This window comes from Filicampus tigris, chromosome 17 (assembly GCF_054856515.1).
Source record: "Filicampus tigris isolate MCC_2025a chromosome 17, RoL_Ftig_1.0, whole genome shotgun sequence".
Lineage (NCBI taxonomy): Eukaryota > Metazoa > Chordata > Actinopteri > Syngnathiformes > Syngnathidae > Filicampus > Filicampus tigris.
Window position 1 is genome coordinate 17,979,076 of NC_141233.1, and position 21,452 is coordinate 18,000,527.

At 50.6% G+C, this 21,452-nt stretch overlaps 3 protein-coding genes across 6 annotated transcripts in view; 2 read left to right on the top strand and 1 right to left on the bottom strand.

The window, feature by feature from the left end:
- Positions 1–555: 555 nt before the first annotated feature.
- Positions 556–16,203, top strand: grk6 (G protein-coupled receptor kinase 6). 3 transcript variants are annotated; one of them, XM_086013412.1, is made up of 16 exons: positions 623–920; positions 6,481–6,576; positions 8,244–8,356; positions 9,929–10,006; positions 10,247–10,347; positions 11,355–11,447; positions 11,732–11,795; positions 12,476–12,616; positions 13,107–13,297; positions 13,474–13,511; positions 14,203–14,292; positions 14,411–14,619; positions 14,686–14,823; positions 14,996–15,133; positions 15,233–15,367; positions 15,815–16,203. In XM_086013412.1, the coding sequence occupies exons 1-16, from the start codon at positions 674–676 to the stop codon at positions 15,863–15,865; spliced, it is 1,923 nt and encodes a 640-aa protein (XP_085869538.1). In that variant the 5' UTR covers positions 623–673; the 3' UTR covers positions 15,866–16,203. The 3 variants fall into 3 exon arrangements, with proteins under 3 accessions (XP_085869537.1, XP_085869536.1, XP_085869538.1); XM_086013410.1 differs by having other exon boundaries at positions 622–920; positions 14,686–15,133; XM_086013411.1 differs by lacking the exon at positions 6,481–6,576 and having other exon boundaries at positions 556–920; positions 14,686–15,133.
- Positions 16,204–17,491: 1,288 nt separating this feature from the next.
- The window catches only part of LOC147133847 (uncharacterized), a 4,525-nt gene continuing 564 nt past the window's right edge, over positions 17,492–21,452 (bottom strand). Inside the window, exons 1-2 of one of the 2 annotated variants that reach the window (XM_086013408.1) lie at positions 21,180–21,355; positions 17,492–19,900 (exon numbers count right to left, since the gene is read on the bottom strand). In XM_086013408.1, the coding sequence (XP_085869534.1) occupies positions 17,535–19,850 (2,316 nt within the window). In that variant the 5' untranslated portion in view covers positions 19,851–19,900; positions 21,180–21,355 and the 3' untranslated portion in view covers positions 17,492–17,534. Of the gene's footprint in view, positions 19,901–21,179; positions 21,356–21,452 lie in introns of those variants that run through there. The other variant, XM_086013409.1, reaches the window with a different exon arrangement.
- Positions 21,126–21,452, top strand: part of ncf1 (neutrophil cytosolic factor 1) — a 17,835-nt gene continuing 17,508 nt past the window's right edge. Inside the window, exon 1 of the mRNA XM_086013416.1 lies at positions 21,126–21,298. The gene's annotated coding sequence lies outside the window, so the exon portion shown is untranslated. The remainder of the gene's footprint in view (positions 21,299–21,452) is intronic.

Consider the following 21,452-nt stretch of genomic DNA (forward strand, 5'->3'; position numbering starts at 1 on the left):
GCGTGCTGGAGCCTATCCCAGCTGTCTTTGGGCAGTAGGCGGGGGACACCCTGAACTGGTTGCCAGCCAATCGCAGGGCACACAGAGACAAACATCCGCACTCACAATCACACTTAGGGGCAATTTAGAGTATCCAATCAACTTACCATGCATGTTTTTGGAATGTGGGAGGAAACCGGAGTGCCCGGAGAAAACCCACGCAGGCACGGGGAGAACATGCAAACTCCACACAGGGAGGCCGGAGCCGGGATCGAACCCACGACCTCTGAACTGTGAGGCGGACGTGCTAACCAGTCGACCACCGCCCTATTATGATGTTGATTATTATTATTATTATTATTATTATTATTATTATTATTATTTATTAATATTTCTTTTAAGTCAGTGGTAATGCCAAGTCAATGTAGCAGCATTCATTGGACTTTTATTTTGAAATGCAACACCGGATGTGTGTGTAAATTGGAGTTCTGTGATAGTCTCGTCCCCCAGGACTGGACTGATTTGGGGATAACGAAGGGATAACTGGACTGTGTTTGGGATAAAGAAGGGATGTTTTTTTTTTTTTTTTTTTTTTAGGTATCCCTTTATTTATTAATCAGGTGTAAGGGAACGTTCCTTTATTTTGAAATGCAGGGGGAGATGAGAGGGGGAGGAGGCGGGCGCCCAAGTGCGGATGTCACCCGACAGGACTGCGGTGGGAAAACAGCGACGGAGGGCGCAATCTTCCCCCGTCGGGCCGGCCGGTAAGAGGAGGCGGTGGACGGTGTGTGTTTGCGGAAGATCGAATCCGCCCGGGAGGGGGTGGCGGTTCGCTGTTGCGGAGCTCGGCCCCAGCGTCGCCGCTGCTCAATTCGACACAGAGCCCAACATGGAGCTGGAGAACATCGTGGCCAACACGGTGCTACTGAAAGCACGGGAAGGTGAGGATGGAGAGGGCGAATCGTCGATAGCGGGACAGAGAGTGGGGGCGCGGGGGGGGGGGGGGGGGGGACATCCCCCTTGGTCAGTGGGTTAGTGGACTACATACTTATATGACCAGTTAGTTACTACGTAATGACTAGCGATGTTCTCTGTTTACGAGAAGAACTCCGTTTGAATGCCGAGTCATTTAAAATGTGCTCTTGCCCCCCTAACACGGACGGCTACTTTAAAACAATACATTGGACCATCGGGTAAATTAACACCTATTTATTCATTCGGTATAGACATGTCGTGTCATTTAAGGTCCCTATTACTATTAAAGCAGCTCAGGTGTCCCAACTGTGCGTTACATTGCTGTAGCGTAGATCTCCATTTGAAAACCGATTCATTGAAAGTTTGTTGACTCCTTCCAAACATATATGCCCCCTATTCTATACCTCATGTCATGTACAACCAGACTATTTAGCACGTAGCTCTTGATGCGGCATGGAAATATAGTTGTTGAAGTCCACAATTAATTAAGATGTCTTCCTAATGGGTTTTGCTGAAGTGCAAAATTCCATTCGAAAACGTAGCAATTGAAAGTTCCTTGTCACATCCCTAATATGTACGCCTCCCCTAAACCAATATAATGCACCGCCTCACTACAGTACTTAAGAGAATCCTTTTTGTGTTCGTAGCCAGAAAGGAAACACACCCATGGTAGTTATTGATTTGACATCATTATGGTGTCATTTGAATTGGTCTAATCGAAACCAGTTCCTGACCATTGAGTATCCGGTTAGTGATTTGGCAGAGAAATTTAGATTTTGTAGTCGAGCTAATTTCCTCCAACTGTAAGTAACATTGCTTGAGTGCAGAACTCAGCAATTTGAAGTTTTCTAGCTGTCACCTAGCTCACATGCCCGCTTCCTATAAACTCATCTAATGCACAACCTGGCAGTTGAGTTTGAGTTTGTTTATTGGTCCAGCAAAGAAAAAGACGTGCGGTTCGGAATGACTCAGGTTGCCTGCGAAATATGAGTGTAGCGACTTATCGGGTTTCTCCCGGTTGATGTTGCAGCGTCGTCCTGTTGCTTTGCGAAACAGGATGTGGAGGGTGAGCAAATTGTACTTTGTGGCTGCACGCACAAGGTCTGATTGGACTCTTTTGTGTCACCACGCGACGTCCCGGCTGTGAAAGGATGTCGGCGGCCTGCGCGTGTTGATGCAAAGCTGGGTGACAATGTTTTCTATATCCTTGGTATCCCGCTCGAGGGCCGCGTACTAGTTGTCCTCACTCGTAGCTAACTCGGTACAATAGTAGAGTAAGTGTGTCTTACTGCAACATGTTTTTCCACTGGGGTTGAACCATGTAGAAAAATACTGGAATTGCCATTCCCCCCCACGCCCCCACCTCAATATTGCGATTGCAACTTAATATGCGATTTTTTTTTTCAAAGTCCGCTTCCCATGGAATTTTAAGCAAACATGAGAGAAAAAACATCATCAGCATGACACAAAGCAATCAGTAAGTTATGACACTGACTGTCTTACTTTGCTGCACCCTTTTTGGATTCATTTGGCTTGTCGTAATAGTTTGAATGCTCCTTTGCCTCCGTTACACCCAGGCCGTCCCATTGCGTCGCTACTCCCTTTTGAATTTTCGGGGGGTCTACCGGTATTATTTGTGGGCGCTATCTATTTGCTTTGGTTTCTCAGAGAGACTTCTGCCTCGGGTGTTGTCACATGACTCGGTTTCACCGATCCGACGTAACCACTAGAGATGTTTGACTCCGTGGCACCAATCAAAAGGAGCCAGGAAGTCACGTGACGGCACACAAAGTCTAGAAGGTAAATCTATGTTGACCTTACAGCAGGGGCCTTCAATCCTGTGCCTCGCGGGCCGGCGTCCTGCCTGTTTTCCATCCGTCCCTGCTGCAACATACACCCGATCGATCAAATGATCAGGATCGTTATCCAGCTTCTGCAGGCCTTTGGTGAATATCTGTAGCAGGGAGAGATGGGAAAGAGGCGGAACAGGATTGAAGACTCCTGCCTTACAAACTACAAAAAAAGAACAGCTCCATCATGCAGCGTGCCCCCACAATGCCCCCATTTCAGCTTACAACAACGCCACAACAACCAACTGAAGACCGTCGCTTGTGGCTAAATGTGCCTTCATTTCTTACTGTGCATAGATGGGCAAATCCGAAAGTGTACATGTGTGCGCACGCTACCTTCATCCAGTCGACGTTAATGGCCGAGACCGAACGTTACTCGGGGCAAGATGCTTCCCATTAGCGACCGAGGCGCCGCTCCTACGAGTTCAAGCAACTTGGGCGCAATCGATTTCATTCTGCTGCTGCTCTTTTTTTGTTGGTTGGGTGGGTGGGTGGTTTCAGCCCAGTCCCAAGGAAGATTTATGGGGACGCTTGTTAGTTTTCCGGTGACCAGCGTCTGCTGAGTCCAATTACTTGTGTGGGCTCTGTTTCCATTGGAAAGCACCGAAAAATGTGCCGTGTGTCTTTTGTTTCCATTGGAAATCATGTCAAAGGAATTCATTGGTTTCAGACCGTTACTTACGGAATGATTACAATCAAATATTAACATCAAGTGTAAAAACAAATTCCACACTGTACAGTAAAAGTAAAATACTCTGTTTCTTTGTATATTTGCAATTCACAAATATTGCCTGTTAGCGATTTTTTGGTGTGGGAAACTGCCGTTATTTTCTCTAAAAAACGACACCAAAAAAAACACATCTTGTCACATCCTGGTGACAATTAATTCAGGATCCAGCAATTTGGAGGATTTAAACAATTTTAAATCAAGCAAGGTCTCTAAACGTTATCGATGATCAAAATAATTTGTGATTCATTTGATGATTAGTTGTCGATCCATCGAGTAGTTGTTGCACCGCTACACTGCGCTCTACTCTTGGGCCAATTGAGAGCATTAGTGCAGTTACTCGTGTACTCTAGTTCGAGCAACTGTGTCATACTACAACCGCCCCCAAACGCCCCGCCCCACACACCCCGCCCCCCACATCTGCCTTCCGCTCTGGTATGACATTTACGCACACCGGTAAGACAACTTTGTTGGACTGGTGAAGTAAAACTACTGGTGGGCATTTTGGTGCTACTAGTTAGTCAGAGGTGGCAAATGCAGGTCCAGAACGCAGTTGAGTAGAAGCACCGGTGGCTAAAGCCAAAGTGTGGCAGCGTTTTTTTCCTGTCTGATGACTATCTGACATACATAATCATAAAAAGAAAGACGACAGCAAAGGCCGGCCTTGTCCCTAGGAGATCTGTATCTTCTTGTTTTGCCCGGAGGATTGGCGAATCAATCTCTAATTTCCCGAAAACATTAGCTGCACAAGCTGAGTGTCAATCGGATTTACGAGCGGTGTTGTAAAAAAGCCTGCGAACCAAAAAGAGGAAGCGCCCCCTCCGTGCTGTCGCCCCGGTCCACCTGCTTTTTTTTTTTTTTTTTTTTTCCCCAGCACCACTTGGCCCGTCACAGGATGCCATGACGCCCTTTAAAAGTGACTCGGAGTTCAGTAGTTCATCAGAAGTGGTCTTGTTGCTTTTATTCCCACACTGTTCATCTTGAACAGCTACCCCCCCCCCCACCCCCCCACACACACACGCAAGCCCGGAACAACCTCGCCGTTGTCCGCGATTCTATGGCCATCTTTTATCTCGAATGGGGCATCTTGTTCGCATTCAGATCACAATGCCGTGTGTGCATCCTCCATCCCTTGGACACAAATAGCAACCTTGTCTTTGTACTATGTACAGGCTAAAATGAGTGTTCCTCATACTTTTTATGTAGATGTATGTTGGTGTGTATATACATGTGTATATACACATGTTAGTGCGTATATTTACATAGGTTTGATCCTGAATGTTTGCCGTTAATGGTTACAATTATGCCGCCTGTGTCCCTGTGTGATCTTTGCTGCTGTAACACTGAAAATTTCCCCACTGTGGGATCAATAAAGGCCTTCTTATCTTATCTTCTTATTAGCCAAAACGCGGCTGCTGCTCGCAGTTTCCTCGCTGTATGGCGGTTCAATGCTTGCCCCTATGCTATAGCTCGCATTTTTTCACCATTTTTTTTTTTTCTTTCCAACACAATAGACAAGCGTGTGGCTTGAGTGTAGTACCATGTTTTGCCACAACATGCTGTGCAGCGCTGAGCCCTATCCTGGAAGAGTTGCAGCGTGATAAAGAACAGGAGGAAGAGGCAGAAAAGGTCCCCAACCCGATTTATAGTATTCATTGTTCCTGCGGAGCAGAGCAAATAGCTTTGTGTGTGAGGATTGTCCGTGTTGTATGCTCTGTTTGTATGCGTTGCTGCGCCGTGTGAGTAAAATAGCAGCTGTTTCAAGGTTGCTAATTACGCTAACATGCGCACTAATTCCCATTCATACTGTTTGGTGGAACATTTAAACTTGAAATATACAATGTTTGACAAGTCCAGTTGAGCGATGGCCCTTTTTGTTGGTCAATATGAAATTGTGTTTTACAGACAGCGTGTATGTAATTACATGGAGTTTTTTTTCATAAGCTAGCGGCTACTAGGTAGCAATTTTTGGGTATCTACTATCATTTTAGGATTGTTTGACTCCCAGTCGAGGAAAATAAATTGTAAAAGTTGGTTTGACCTGTGTTCAACGGAACATGTTTGATTCTCTTTCCGTTTGACACGTCGGTAAACTTCGACCGGGGGTGACAAATAACTAGCCGGAAGCAGGCACGCTGTGCCTCTCATTCGGAGAACTGTGCACACAGGGAATAATTGATCACGTGTACGATAAGTTGAAATGTATTTGAAGTGGGAGGGATGATTGTTTTTTTTACGGTCTGCGTACACCACATGCTCGCCGGGGGTCGACTGTACTCCCCGGGTAGTTTGCCAGTGTCACGCTGCAGTGTCGTCACCGCGTTTGACATCCGACTTCCCGGTGCTTTTTTGAACTGCCCCCGGAGAAGCTCAGCAAACGCCAAGTGTAGTGTCCTCATGCTTTTTCTTTGATGTCTACATCAGCACACAATTGTGACAGTTGCAACGGCTTGGCCACCGTCGGGCCAAAGCACGTATTTGACATTTGAAAAGTCTCAAAATGGTATACGTGTATAATGTAATCCTGATGTGTTGGTCTCACTTTATTGACTTGGTGTGAAGTCCGAGCATGTTTAGTGGAACGCAAAGGCATGAATTACTCTCGCAGGAGTGGCAAAGCAGATACGCAGAAGAATTGTCGCCTCTGCCATTTAGCGGAAGACGACTTGATTGTTGTGTGCGCCGCTATACGTCGCCGGCGTCCAACAAAGATATCCGATCAATCCTCATTTTCAGACCAATCGAGTGAAACTGGATAGTTCTTCAAGGCACGCCCCATGGCCTCGCTCGCCCTTTCAACCTTGTTTCTATGAGCGTCAGTTGATTCAGCCGCGCGGAATCCGTTTGGCCAGTGTGGACAAGCGCGGCGAACAATCATGGACAGAGTTGGACATCGATCATGAATATTGTTCTTGTTGTTGTTGTTGTTGTTGTTGTTGTTGTTTGCAGGAGGCGGTGGGAACCGGAAAGGAAAGAGCAAGAAGTGGAAGCAGATGCTGCAGTTCCCCCACATCAGTTTGTGTGAAGAGCTGCGACAAGCCACCGGTCAGCGTTTTGCATCGTGATGCATACTAGCTCGCATTATCACTCAATACAGACGCCCATTTGTTTATTTCAACACCCCAGGATTTGAATGTACCCGATGCTCGAATAATGCTGTATTCTATTTCATTGGAGGGACTTTTTTTGCAGTCTACTTACAGCCATTAAGGCATCAACATGCCATGAGCTGGAGCTGTCACGCAAAAAGTAGGTCAAGAATCAAGAATGGGATGGCGCGCGATCGATGCCACAATGACGTCGCCATAATCCCGCCTACAAAAATGAGCTTGGCGTGTATTGAATGCGAAATGCCGCCGACACTTTGCGCGTTCCGGAATGTGCACAAAAGCGCCGTACACGCTTGCCACGCGTCCAATACGCCGATTCGCGCTTGCGATGCAGGCGTTAGAATTGCGCCAGCATTCTGAAGCAATCGGGAGTCGGCCACAGGGGCTCATTCGCAAATTTGACATTACATAGGCGCCCGGGGCATTTTTCGACGCGGTATTACGCTGACGTGATTGCGGCATCGGTGGAAGGCCGTAGCTAAATCAAGACATTCCAAAGTCGCACTTGGAGAAGATGTCCACTATGAGACGAACCTTCTGTAGGCGGATAAAGCAGGATCGTAGAGTGTGTCATATTCAATGGTTGGGATGGAGCGACACCGTTTCCCAGGCATGTTGTCAACCACATGTGAGCGCGTTTCCATTTTGGAACGCGGCAGTCAGTGGGTCAGCCAGTCAGTCCGGCCGAGCGCAGTTTGCCGCCGTCGAGGCACGCGCCTCGCAGCCTTCCGTCCGCGCGACAACGTCGCCTCCTCCGCCATGCAAACGGCCGTTGAATTTGCGTGAGTCAAATGACCGCGACCGAGCGAGGCAGGAAGGAAGTAGTTTGAGAGCACAAAGAAATATCGCCACGTAGAACGTGAACCCCCGCCAACTTGCGTGTCGGGCTACATCTCGCTGTGTCTGTTCTTACGAAAGCCGGAGTGGATGACACGCTCTTGCGAAAGAGTTGGCCAGGAAACCGTCAACTTCCTTGTTGGCGCCAGCTTCTTCTTTTTCTTGTTTTTTTTGAAGCGCATGACATCAGAAATGTTGCGCAACCAAGCAGCTCTTCAGGTGGATTCAAAGTGGCCGGCCAGGTGTGATCTACATTGAAATCTTCCGGAGCGGGAGAAGAGCCCCGATGCCCTTACGTTGCCCTGATGTTGATCCGAGTTCTGCTTGTTTCCTCTGACCGACCTACCCCCCCCCCCCACATCCCCCCACCCCACCCCCCAAAAATCATATTGTTATATGATTACGTCTCTGAGCAAAAGTTAGCATTATTACAGTTCTAAAAAGCAGCATTTTTGGAGCAAAGATTTCTTTAGGATTAACTGTGACGCATGATTTTCGTTTCTGGGAAAGCACAAATGGTGTCAGTTGCGTTTTTTTCTCCATTTTCCTGAGCCCCTAGAAATTGAACAATAAAAAGCATTTTCTTGTGGAAATAAGCGAGCCGATTGAGCGCCCGCCCGTCTGCCCGCGTCCGACGGTCGACCTGACACAGCTTCTCCGAATGCCGGCGCTCGCTCGCTCGCTCGCTCGCTCTAGGACGACTTCCGCGCGAGAGGACAACGTCGGCCAAAAGTTGCCTCATTTTGTTTTGTGCTCCCCCAACAGAGAAAGACTACAGCAGCCTGTGCGAACGGCAGCCCGTCGGACGCTTGCTCTTCCGGCACTTTTGCGACACCCGACCCGAGTTGAGGCGCTGCGTCAAGTTTCTGGATGGCGTGGTAAGCTTTGACGTATCCCGAAGCCCCCGTTTATTTGGGGGGGATGTGTTGCCTTCAGCACTGTATATTTAAACATCAAAATTTCAACCTAACAGTATCGTTTCGTGGAAGGAAAGTCTGCTAGCTTCACGCTAACGCATCGTGGGAAACCCCATAGACGGACGGGCTAGTGGGAATTAGCTTGGATTTGAGTGGCGTTATGCAGTAAAGCGCCACACAACTGCTACTTGAACACACACGCGCGCCGTGCAGCAACACAAGTACAAGCAGAGCATAGACCAAAAGAGAACGAAAGTTTGTATGTTTAAAGAGCAAATCCCTTGCAAAGGGCCATTATCAACCTTCAAATGACAAACAGCAGACGGAGCAGCAACACATACAAAGCGAGCATGAAACAATACGCGCAGGTCTCTATTCCCTGTGGGACTATTTACGTAGTCGGGGACCTTCTCTGCCTTTTGCGGTGCGCGTTGTGCAACGACACGATGCGATGAATGATTCAAGTGGACCTGCTGAGGAAGTGCATCAGGCGATAGATAACAATTTCACACAATTCCAATGAGAAAAGCCACGCGCGCATTCGTCCCTTTTAAAGTGGACAGACATCAAACTGACGCTTTTTTCTCACCAATCAAGCTAACAATTCTTTCATCTTCACATTTCCCAAAATGTGTTTTGGAACGAGCCGCTAAGAATGTTGCAAATGGATTCTTTCAGTTGAATAGCTTTTTCGGTGCACATCCAAATGTTACGTGACGTGACGTGAGCTTCCCTAGCACATGAACTTGTTCTTCTTCTCTAATGGTGACGAAGAGGTGCAAGTGCCACTAAACGATGTCCGCCACCTAGTGGTCACCTTTGTTCTTCCAACTGACGGATGCAGCCTCCGACATCAAATGAAGAACCTCTGGACCGTAGCCTCGTTGACAAGCGTATAAAATAGTGGAAAAGCAATTTCACATTTCCACACAAGAGGGCGGCAGCAGCAGCAGCAGCACTCTGTCCAACGCCATCGCCCCGCCCCGCCCCGCCCCGCCCCGCCTGTGTGACCCTTTGCGGACACTTTCTAAAATGCCGCCTATGAATAAGGAAAGGAAAGTTGACCGCAAGGGCCGACAATTTAGTTAAGGAGTTTTCACTGAAGTTCACCGAGACGTCGCAGAAACATGCAAAAATGCCGTCTGCCTCATTCGCAAGGAGACTGCGAGGCTCCAGGCCGACCGACCGCCCGCAGTAAAGATCTCCTCCGACCCTCATCACTGTGACCACTTCCTGCCCGCCACGAGACCGAGATGGGGGCAACGCAAGCGGCGCCTCTGTTGTCACTTAAACGTCGGCGCGGAGGAAGCACTTTGCAGGCTTCTGGCCAGGCTGCGTGCAATCAAGCGCCTTGCTTTTATTGGCTGGCATCCTTCTGCACGTTGCCACCTGCTGGTCATTACAATATTTGGCCTTTTTCCTATTTGAGTCATCATACTGTCTTGCCAATTCAGGGAATTGGTTTTTGCACCCCCCCCCCCACAGAAGAAAGACAAAAAACAAAGACTATATGTGTGCGTGTGTGTCCCGCAGGCGGAGTACGAGGTGGCGCCAGACGAGAAGAGGAAGGAATGCGGTCAAGAACTCATCGACGTCTTCTTCAATCCAAAGGTGCAGCTCCCCAAAATGTCCGATTTTGTTGTGTATTTCTGTTGCTATGACCACGTGGCTTGTCACGAGGAGGCAAAAGAGGTCGGAATCCAGAGTCGCGACATGGTTTGATCATACGCAAATTGAAGAATTCAATCCGACAATTGTTTCATGATCAAGTGTGAAAACAACGCGCGCCTCAAATGCTGACTGAGCTGGCGTGTGTGCTTTGCTCTTTTTCCCTCTTTGCGCACCCGACAGTCGGAGGAGCGCGTGGCCGAGGTGGACGACAGCACGGCGGCCCGCTGCGCCGAGCGGCTGCAGCAGGAGGCCTGCAAGGAGCTTTTCAAGGACTCCACCAAGTGAGGGCACACCCGTGGGGGCGGGGCCCGGCGGGGCGGGGCGGGGCGGGGCCCGGCGGGGCGGGGCCCGGCGGGGCGGGCGCCGCAGCTCCCCTATCCCGAGCCCCGCCCATTAGATGTCACGTTAGATTGCGCGTCCAGCTTTTCAAAGTTAGCGGGACAGTGAGTACAATCGAATCGTTTTCCGTCACAGTTTTTGCTCTTTCCATTGAACAGTTTTAGCCCGAGCCTGCAATGGCTCAGTCCCGTGGACCCCTTTTCAAAGTCAATGCAAATATTTTCTTCTTTTCATCATTTCTTTTTTTAAATATCCTTGTTATTGTTGAAATGTTGTTATTATCATTTTTGGACTCATCTCTTGCCATCATGGCCCATTTTCAAGTTTAATAATGAATGAATATCATCAACTTGTGAACAAATACAGGAAATATTTTTTACAAAGTGTTGATTCGTTTACCGATTACATTGACCCAGTGTAAAAAAATCTGAAAATATTTGGATAAATGTACGAATAAATTGTGTAAGATTTCCCTTACTGACCTTTTTTTTTATTATTATTTTAAAAAAGAACAATGACCAGATAATGAGCAGTTGGTCCAGTTGAGTAAAAAGCTACTCAACTAAAAAAATAATCTAACTTCTGTTGCCCGTATTGTTTCTTTTGTAACCTTAAACTTTTCAGTTTCCAGCGACAAAATGACCTGTTGTACAGTTTGAAAAAAGTATTTTGTTCTTTTCTCCTTTCAGTCCTTTTTGTGGAAAGACCTTTTTTTTTTTTGCTGTGATATTCCAGCAACGTAGGTGGCTGTATCACAGTCAATGGAAAGTAGAACTGCAGAGCCCATTCCGACTCTGCTGCTCACCAAAACAGCAGCACCCACCAATGCACACAAACAGTATTGAAGATGAGCTGAAGTGCGCTTTTAAGCTCCACTTTTACTCAGCGCAACTAATAAAACGTATCTGTCCTCCCGGTGCTCAACACTGCCGGTGTATTTCCCCCGCAGACTGATCCACGACTTCCTGAGCGCGGCGCCCTTTGCAGACTACCTCGACAGCATGTACTACAACAGGTTCCTCCAGTGGAAGTGGCTGGAGAGGTACGTCAAGTTCCAAGCAACAACGAGGCACGCTTGTAGCCCTGCGGATGAGTCGCATCGTGCCGGAGCTTTTCAAGGTCGCGCCAACGACAGGAAGTCGTCCTTGCATGGCGCCGACTTGTCTTTGCGCCCCGCGACGCCGTGCGCTTTGCCCGAAATAGCGGCCGTTGACGCAAACAAACAAACACTCAGCGTCTCCGTTTCAACGGATTTTGTTGTTTCCGCAGTTGGTGCGTGATGAGATGAGTGACATGACTGTGCCTTGGCTTGTTTGCATTTTCCAGGCAACCGGTGACAAAGAACACGTTCAGGCAGTACCGAGTTTTAGGGAAAGGCGGATTTGGGGAGGTAAGTCATCGCCACGTTCTCCAAAACAACAAATTGGTCAAAAAACAAACCAAACATGTCATGGATACAATCTACATCCAAGCGTAAGAAAATGACATAAACTCATTCTATAATTACTAATAAACTGAACTAAATCTAATTCAAATGCTAAAGTATTTTCGTAATACATAAAGCGTTCGATACATACCGGTAACTGTTCTCAAAAAAAATGCACTGACACAGAAAATCAGGCCATCATCAAATGGATTTGTTTTATGTACGGGTGAGCGCCGGGTCTTGACAAAAGGCTACAATGAGAAAAGGCCATTGCGCTTTGCCGCCCAAAAGGCCACGTTTCGAGCTGGCGTCGCTCAAATCCATCAAATGGACCCTGTGTGTTTTTCCACTGCAATGGCTATTGCGCTTGTCCTCATTAAGGCCCGTCCCAGCGGTGGATTTTGCCACCTTTTGCTACAATGGCATTTTCAAAGGTTTCTTTTCAATCCTTGTTTGGGGGGGGGTACAATTCTTTTTGAAGTCATGTGCAACTGCGTCGTGAAGCACACTTTTTTTCTTTTCCGGCATGATTGTTGAAACTGTCCCTCGTGTTGTTATGTTGCAGCGAAACGTCGGCCTCGTATTGTTTTGAAAGAAGTATATACCGAATATGTATATCGATCTTTTGGGTTTTTTTGCTGCAGGTGTGCGCGTGTCAGGTGCGGGCCACCGGGAAGATGTACGCCTGCAAGAAGCTGGAGAAGAAGAGGATCAAGAAGCGCAAAGGCGAGTCCATGGCGCTGAACGAGAAGCAGATCCTGGAGAAAGTCAACAGCAGATTTGTGGTGAGCCTCCCCTGCGCTTTCGCGACGACGAGGGGCGGGGCAATGTGGGGGAAAAAGGCCAATCGCGCCAGTCGCAGTAGTCGGAGTGACAAGCCCATCAAAGGAGATGCAAGGATAGCGCATCCTTGCATAGCCTGAGGTCGGCGCGCCGACCATCCTTGCATCTCCTGAGGTTGGCGCGCCTGAGGTCGGCGCGCCGGAGCCGGCGCTCTTCCCTCCAAAGACGACGGACGGCGCTGCTGACGCGGCCCGCCGCCTTTGATCAAAGAAGACATTCATTTGTTTGAAAATGCTGCTAACAAGTCCCTCTTGTCTACGGCGCGATCACGAGTGGCAAACGAAAAGTCAGCCAGTTTGCTGCTGCACTTTGAGCATTTGCAATGTTGGCTTTGGTGCGCCGCCGCGTGCGGCTGGTGAGCTTGACGTCACACCGAATGCTCGGGTCGCCCGCCCGGTGGTTTTGGCGCCAACGTCCTCCGCCCTCTTTCAGGTGAGCTTGGCCTACGCCTACGAGACCAAGGACACTTTGTGTCTGGTTCTGACGCTGATGAACGGCGGCGACCTCAAGTTCCACATCTACCACATGGGCGAGGCGGGCCTGGAGCAGACGAGGGCCGTCTTCTACTCGGCCCAGATCTGCTGCGGTCTGGGGGACCTGCACAGGGAGCGCATCGTCTACAGGTGACGCCGCGCCCGGGCCGGGCCGGGCCGGGCCGGGCCGGGCCGGGCCGGGCCGAGCCGGGCCGGGCCGGGCCGAGCCGGGCCGAGCCAGGCCGAGCCGAGCCGAGCCGAGCCGAGCCGAGCCGAGCCGCCTTCGCCTGAGGGGCTTCTACTCATCTGCTCTTTCTGCCGCACAGGGACCTGAAACCTGAAAACATCCTTCTGGATGACCACGGTGAGTGCAGAGGGCTCCCCAAAGGCGGACGCGCCGGCCACTGTCTTTCCGCCCCATCCTGAAGCGGCCGTGACGTTCCTTGCGGTACCCGCGGCTGAGCGAGCCAAGCAAACGGACGCTAGCGGGGCCCGCCTTTCGATCGTCGGACTGCCACTCTGGTTTCGGATTCAAACAAGTGGTCCGATACGAGCCAAGCTACGTGACGTGACGTGGCGCCTCTGAAACTGGCGCGTCGCTGGCCGTCCGTGGAACAAACGCTCCCTTTGACTTGCCAACTGTCTTTTATTTTGTTGTGCATAGTGCGGCGGACCTTAAAGTTGGAGTTTGTAGTGCCAGCGAGAAATAGATAATAACACTTATGGCCATATGCGTCAGGCCGGCTGTTTGAGCTGATGAAAACCTACAATTTCGGGAGGGGGGGGCGGCGCATCCCTCTCTGGCCCCATCTTCCCCTTGTGGCCAGCACATTGGACAGCTAATTGAAAGTTAGTCCGTCCTGCGTGGACAAAAATCCGCGTTCTCCTCATTGGTGCGGGAAAGGGCCGATTTGAGACGACCTCCAAATGTTGCCGGCACTTCCAAGGCTCGAGCGTGAAGTCTTGTGAGATTTGCCCAAGCCAAGCGTGATGCCGCTTTGGGGTGACTTTGGAGGCCTCCCCCCAAGTGACTGCGCTGTGTTTTTTTCGTTTAGGACACATCAGGATATCGGACCTGGGCCTGGCCGTGCACGTGCCCGAGGGCCAGAGCATACGAGGCCGGGTGGGGACGGTAGGATACATGGGTAAGACGCCACCGAAAAGCCCCCGACAAACCCCCCCCCCCCCCCCTTCCCCCACGGGAGCGGTAAACGGTAAAGCTCAGCGAGCTTTTTCGTCCCCCGGCCGGCCGGCCGGCCGCAGCTCCGGAAGTGGTGAGCAACGAGAGCTACACCTTCGGCCCCGACTGGTGGGCGCTGGGCTGCCTGCTCTACGAGATGATCGAGGGCCAGTCGCCCTTCCAGCAGCGCAAGAAGAAGATCAAGCGGGAGGAGGTGGAGCGGCTGGTCAAGGAGGCGCGGGAAGAATACTCGGCAAAGTTCTCGGAGGAGGCCCGCTCGCTCTGCCGAGCGGTGAGCGGACGGACGCTCGAGGCGGCTTTCCGGCGGGCCGTTCTTATGCTTCCTCCTGCTTTCCAGCTGCTGACCAAGGATCCCGGGGGGAGGCTGGGCTGCCGGGGAGGCGGAGCTTCAGAGGTCAAGGCGCAGCCCATCTTCCAGTCCATCAATTTCAAACGTCTGGAGGCCGGGATGCTGCCGGCGCCGTTCATTCCCGACGTGAGTCCTCCGAATGGAGCCGGAGCCTTCGCCCGCTGGCCGGTCCGAGGTCGCGCTCGGTCGCGAGCTTTCGCGGCCGCGGCCCGAACGCCGTCTCCTCGTTGCGCTCTCGCCGATGGCCGGCCGGCCGTCCGTCCAGGCCAAATGTTTGTCGGCCGCTCTTGCGTTGCAGCCGCAGGCCATCTACTGCAAGGACGTGCTGGACATCGAGCAGTTCTCCACCGTCAAAGGCGTGGAACTGGAGCCCAAAGACGACTCCTTCTACAGCAAAGTGTCCACGGGCAGCGTGTCCATTCCCTGGCAGCACGAGGTCAAAACGCCAGCCGCATCATCAAAGGCGCAGGGATCAAAACCAATCTTCTGGCAAATGTTTGAAAGGCTGCTTTTTGTTGTGGGGGCCGGCCCGCAGATGATCGAGACGGAATGCTTCGCCGAGCTGAACGTTTTCCAGCCGGACGGGACGCTTCCCCCGGACCTGGACTGGCGAGGGCCGCCGTCTCCGCCCCCCAAAGCGGGCCTCTTGCAGCGACTATTTGGCAGACAGGTGGGTGAGCGCCCGCGCAGCCTTTCCGGGCGGCCCCGAGCGGGCTCGCAATCCTGCCGGATCTTGCGCGGCTTGGCTGTTTTTACACTCCATTTTGGGGTATTGCTTTGAATTTTTTCACCATATGTTGAGTGCCAGATTTAAAAAAGAAAAAGGTCAAAGTGACTAAGCGTTGTGTAATAAAGTCAACGACAATTCGCAAAGGACTTGTTAAAAGACCAAAACAAAGGACTTTTCGTTCATTTCATTGGTAGAAGATGTCGTTTCGTTTCGTTTGTTGTTTTTCATGAATATTCTTTTCAAATTGAGTTTGCGTTATTTCCGTGGTTTTGGTTCACTCGAACAAACTTGATGTCACCTCGAACGTGTTGTCGCCGGAGGAAAAGTGTTGCCACGTGAGCGCACGTGGCCGCTTGTCTGACTTCCTTCCCGTGTCGCCCCCTGCAGGAATGCTGCGGCAACTGCAGCGACAGTGACGAGGAGCCAACCAGGCTGTGACGCACGCACGCACGCACGCACGCACGCTCGCACGCACGCACGCACACCAGATTTGTTTACAACCTTTTGCACATTTCTATTTGAAAGCTCTCTCAATGTCCGAATGTATTTCCATCCTAGCCATATTAACCATGTGTTTTCTTATTTAAAACAAAAAGAATGACGACCGAGGCTTTTTTCCCTCGCTGGCGCGAGCGCAGTGGAGCGACAATCAATCCGCTGCTGACACAACAGAAAGAAAAGTGCCTTGCTGGAGGGCACGAGTGCCAATGAAACTTAGTAGCGAGGGGGCGGAGCCTTGCTCCTATTGTCCAGGGAATAAAACGAGTGACTTTTGACTCTGTTGCGACTGACTTCGTTTTTACTCTGTGTGTCCTTTTTGCTTTTGCCTCACGGGTCTTGATTTGCAGATGACATTTTTTTGCCACAGAGAAAACGGCCTGCACTTTTGGCATTTGCCTCACGAGTAACTCATACGGCAGTCTTTCTAGTACGCCGTAGAGCGTTCATTGCTCGATCTCCGCCTTTAGGTCCATGTACTGGTCCGCAACAATGTTGTGTCACGAGTTGCACGACTCGTGTGCAGAAACATCACTGCCATCTTTTTCTGTAGTCGGCCGCAAGGGGCAGAAGTTGACATCTTTGAGGGTTTTTGACGCTCCTCGACCTTTCTTGCACCACTCGGACCTATTTCGACTGAGGGGCGTCGCGTACTGTCGAAACAATTGCAAGATGCCAAGCGGTGCGTTCTGACTAGTCAGTCACCGTTTGCGTCGCACAGCAGTCGAGGGGAAAAGACACGACTAGTCAAAGAGTACAGCTTCGGTGCCCCACTCGGCACAGTGCATATACCGTACGTCGTACTGAATTCCCAAGGTTGCCAGACAAAGGCTGAAATGGCTTCCTTTCCATCACGTTTGACTCCAATCAAGCTTTTCCAACCGCGGGCGGAAACGACGGCTTTTTTTCATTTGTTCTATTCAATTGAGCTTTTTAGTTCGGTAGAATGTCTTTTTTCCCTATGCAATCTGCTCAGACGCGTTCCTTCCGCAATCTTCGTATCAATGTTATCTAACACACACACATACATACATACAGTAGCAACACTAGACCTATTACAGCACATACGATAACGCTGTAAGCGAAACATAAGTCGCTAGTGGTTGCCGAGGCAGGCTTACGGTACTTAGTTTGACTTTGTATATTCGCACGCAATTTCGGAAATGCGCAAAACATACTTCCTTCCTGATGGGACGGCCGCTTGAAACACGAATGACTTGAAGCCATACATTTGATATCCGGGTGCATTTGAATCCAAAGATCATGAAAAACCTGAGCACGTACACTCGCGCTCTTGCCTCGCTAAGGTCGCGGGCGTGCCGGAGCCGATCCCCTTTGGTGGTTTGGGTTTGAAATGTCTCTTTTCTCCTACCAGTCCTGTCACTTTCTGACGCACGCACGTGCAAGTCAACTTTTTCCGACCGGGGCACTTTAAATAGAGTAACTCAGGCAGCCTTATGGGCTTTGGGCGAAGTGCTTTATGGGCACCTGTGGATTGGCCGTTGCTCCGTTTGGAGAATGTCACGGCTTCCTTTCCAAAGCAATAAATGAGCAAAAGACATGGCAGGAAATCGACCTTTTATTTTTTAGACCAAGGCTCAAGGACAAACTATTCGATCTCCACCTCGATGTCGACCGGTTTGAGTTTTTGGACGAACACGATGTCTCGGTCGCCGGGATCAAGTCGGTGGAGGAGTTCGTCCTGCGGTTCGTCTTTGCACGGCGAGGGCGACGTCGCCGGCAGCTGAAAGGGAAGCTCAAACACCTTGTTAAGGTAGTTGTCGTTTCTGTTCCTTTTCCTCGCCATGGCTAGCACCTGGGATGCCACAGACCAGGCGAACTCCACCTTGCGAGGGTCCCGGCAGCCCAGCTCGAAATTGTAGTCCAGGATTTGGTAAAGGGAAGGCACGTAGCGGAGGCGGTTTTGCCGCACGTAGCGGTGCACCTCGAGGAGGACGCCCCTCGTCAGCTGTCGCAGGCTCAACTTGCTCTTGGCTCCCCATTTGGAGCCCACGTCAAGATCCAGGCCGATTTCTTTGCAGGCGCGGAAGTCGTCGAACTGGCTACCCGCGACATCGGTCTCTGGCTTGGAGGGGATTCCTGCGCCGCCGCCGCCGCTGCCGCCGCCGTCCTCCAACTTGATCCGCGTGAAGACGGGCGTGCTGAGCCACACGTCCCTGGGCGGCGCCTCGGGCCTCCTCGCAAACCCGCTCCCCGCCGAGGGCCATTTTGGAATCACCCCGGCGCCCCACTTTCGGAGCACCCCGGCGGCCGGGCTGTCGCCGCTGCGCAAGTCCAAATTGAAATTGTGCTCCAGGATGTCCTTGACCAGCTCGGGCGTCGCGCCACACAGAGCGTCCGCAAATTGGAATATTTCCAGCACGGCGCCTACGGTCAGCGCAGACAAGGGCAGCTTGCGGCCGTCCGCGGCCCAGAAGTCCACGCCCATCTTCTTACAGAAAGGATACGGTTCCATGTCTGGGGACGGCGACGCGCGCGCAACTGTTGTTGACTCAACTTCTTCCTTTTTGCTGTCATCAAGGTGCAGGAGACGCAAGTTGCCGGTGAGGAACTCAAGTTGTCCTTTGTGGGGATACGTGAGGAGGGCCTTCCTTTTCATGATTAAATTGGTGAGGAGGGTCTGTTTGCCGTGCTCCTCCTTGAAGACCATGTGAAAGTTGCGCTCCAGGATGTCCGACAAGAAGACCACCAAGCCTCTACTTACGGCCGTGGCAAATTGCTGAACCTCCGTCAGGACGCCGTTGGTGAGCAGATCCAGGCGCAAGGCGCGTCTGGCGCCCGAGCCCACGCCAAAGTCCAAACCCATCTCTCGGCAGCTCTCAAACCGGCTCTCGGCTTTGCGGTTTGTCACGATCCGCGCGGAGCAACTGCCACGCAGCAGCCACAGCTTCCGCCTCGCCTCGGCGTCCCGGCTTTCTTCGCCGCAGCGGTCGCCGGCGTTGCTCCGGGGGTCCGCGCGGGTTGCCGTTTCCAGAACTGGCCCGTCCTCTTCGTTCGGGGCCGCGGCCTTGGAGTCGGACCGCATTTCAGCCTCAAATTCCAGCGGGCGCGTGTAGGAATTGACCGGCGACGCCCTTGCGCACCGCAGCGATCGCTTTTTCCTAGCGTCCGTTCTCGACCGATCCAGAGCCTTCCGCTTCCGGAGCGCGGGCCTCGGGATTTGGCCCACCCGGATGCCGAAGTTCTGCTCCAGCAGGGTGTCGGCGAGGCGAGCGGCCGTGCTGGAGAGGATGCGAGAGAAGTCGAGAAATTCCAGCATCAGGCCGTTGGTGAGCAGATCCAAATGGAATTTCCCATTGGCGGATTGGGACGGATCGACCGCCAGCGAGACACCCAGTTCTTTGCACAAGGGATAGGGCTCCTCTTTGTGCAACCCGGTTTCTCGGCCCCTCTTGAGAACGAGCGCGCTCTCCGCCGGCCGCTCTTCCGACAACTGGTGATGAGTGATGACGGAACGGTTGGAAAAAAAATTATTTTGGGGAATCTGGGCCCGCGACGTCTTCTTGTCGACGTATGCCTTTACGACGGACAATTCCGGCACCGAGAAGACATCGTTGAGATGTTGAGGCTTGATCTTTCGATTTTTTATCTTGCCGTGAATGCGGACCGCGTACTGATAACACAACCTGTGGTCTGTGGTGTCCAAGCCCAAGTCGAAGTTGGACGCCACCATCTCAAACAGAAAATACTTCTCCGCCGTCGCCACCGTCCGGGCAAACTCGCAGATCTCCATCAAGACTCTGTGGGACAACAGGCCGGCGTCCAACTTTGTCGCTCTCTCCGCGGCGGCGTTGAACTCCACGCCGATTCGGACCGATTCCGGGAAGGGCACTTTGCCTTTCTGATTGCGTGTGCCGTGGAACACGCGGCGCTGCCAGATGTAGTTGTTGTCCACGCCGTCCATGTTTGTCTCCCGGTGTGAGAGGGAAGCGAATCTGCTGGCACGTCAGTAACCTGGAGAGAGAAAAGGGGGACGGAAAAAGGACATACTTAAGACGTACCTTGGGACTCAATTTACCTCTCTCAAATAAATGTTCCGCGTTGAAATGAATTGAAAATACTACTAATTCATTAAAGCCCCCCCAAAAACAGCACTTTTCTGTTCAGTGTTTTTAATAGAAGACAAATACCATCATAGCGCTGTTTTTTTTTTTATTTAAATGGGAAAAGAGCATGCAAACAAATGTACTGGTTTACAAGGGGCGTGGCCACGTGAGAGACTACACTGGGCTGGAATCGAGTCGGCCGTTGCGTCTGTAGGTGAGCAGCTTGGTGCGTGTTGTGGACTACAGCAGCTTCTTGCAATTTTTCTCATTTTGTATTCATATGTTTGACTAACAATCAACGGCTGAAAGTACATTGGCGACTGTCGCTCTCCTTTTTGCGGGTGCAACCATAACTATGAAAACTGGTTACAAACCGAATGAGGGGCATAACAAAACAAGTACCAGAAGTGATAAACTGGCTCCCTCTAGTGGTATTGGAATAAATAAAATAAAATTAAAAAAAAACACTTACTATATTTTACTTTATTTTTGCATTTTATATCTTTGATTTAGATTCGTTGTTGTTTTTTTCCCGGAATTTTTCAACTGTGCATGTTTACAGAGGCGTGGAACTGCTAATGTGGAGTAAACATTTAAACATTTTTACGTTTGAACGTATTTGCCAATCAAAAATGTTTACTTCGCATTGGCACTTCCATGCTCCCGCACATGTTGCAGTGGCTTCAAGTGTGGTTTTTTTTTTGTTTTGTTTTAAATTCTGCACAGTATATTTGTTGAGTACAGTTCAGTTGTAATTTGCCTAATGTAACCTTTGATTACTGTTTGTTTTCAACCAGTTATCCATGTACATTTTTTGTTGAACTTTCATGTGCAATATATTTTCATTGAATACGTGGTAGGTGCCCAAGCGCAGTGCCATTGTATTTTACTTTTACAGTCAATACAGTTGGACACGTAGAATTAAAAGTATTTTTGAAATTAGCGAACCACTAAGAGAGTCTGGTTTCAGACCACCTTATCAAACCACTGGCATAAACCGGGGCCTGGACAAGCTCAGCTAGTTGGTTCAACGGGCGAAACTAGCCGAAAGAAATACAAATAAACAGAAGTCAGTACGATAGGGGCGCTAGCGTTAGCTTTTGTGGTCGCTCAAGCTAGCCAAATCGTCTGTCGTGACTGCGAGCAGTCCGCGGCACCAAACACGAGAGACGCGAAGGCCAACTCACCAAAGAGATACATTCGTTCCACCGCCCACCCGCTGGACACTAAAGACACTAAAACTCGTTTTTATTGACACCGAAAGAGCAGCGGCGGGACCGTTTCGGCTGACAACTGTGCTCCAAAGGTCGGTCACGCGGAGCGGTACTTCCGGTATGAACACGCAAACCGGGTGAACAGTTGCAGTCGTTTTTTTTTTTTTACGCGTTAAGGCCACAAAAGTAACAAGTTTTTGAAGCATTTGTGTTTATTCAAATGCGTTAGTCGTCAAATTCAGTTTC

Excerpts from the sequence above, each read along its gene's own strand:
- grk6 (XM_086013410.1), top strand. The coding sequence starts at position 674 with ATGTCACCCGACAGGACTGCGGTGGGAAAACAGCGACGGAGGGCGCAA. Across the intron at positions 13,298-13,473 it reads AGGGAGCGCATCGTCTACAG|GGACCTGAAACCTGAAAACA; the intron begins GTGACGCCGCGC and ends TCTGCCGCACAG. Across the intron at positions 14,293-14,410 it reads GGGGACGGTAGGATACATGG|CTCCGGAAGTGGTGAGCAAC; the intron begins GTAAGACGCCAC and ends GGCCGGCCGCAG.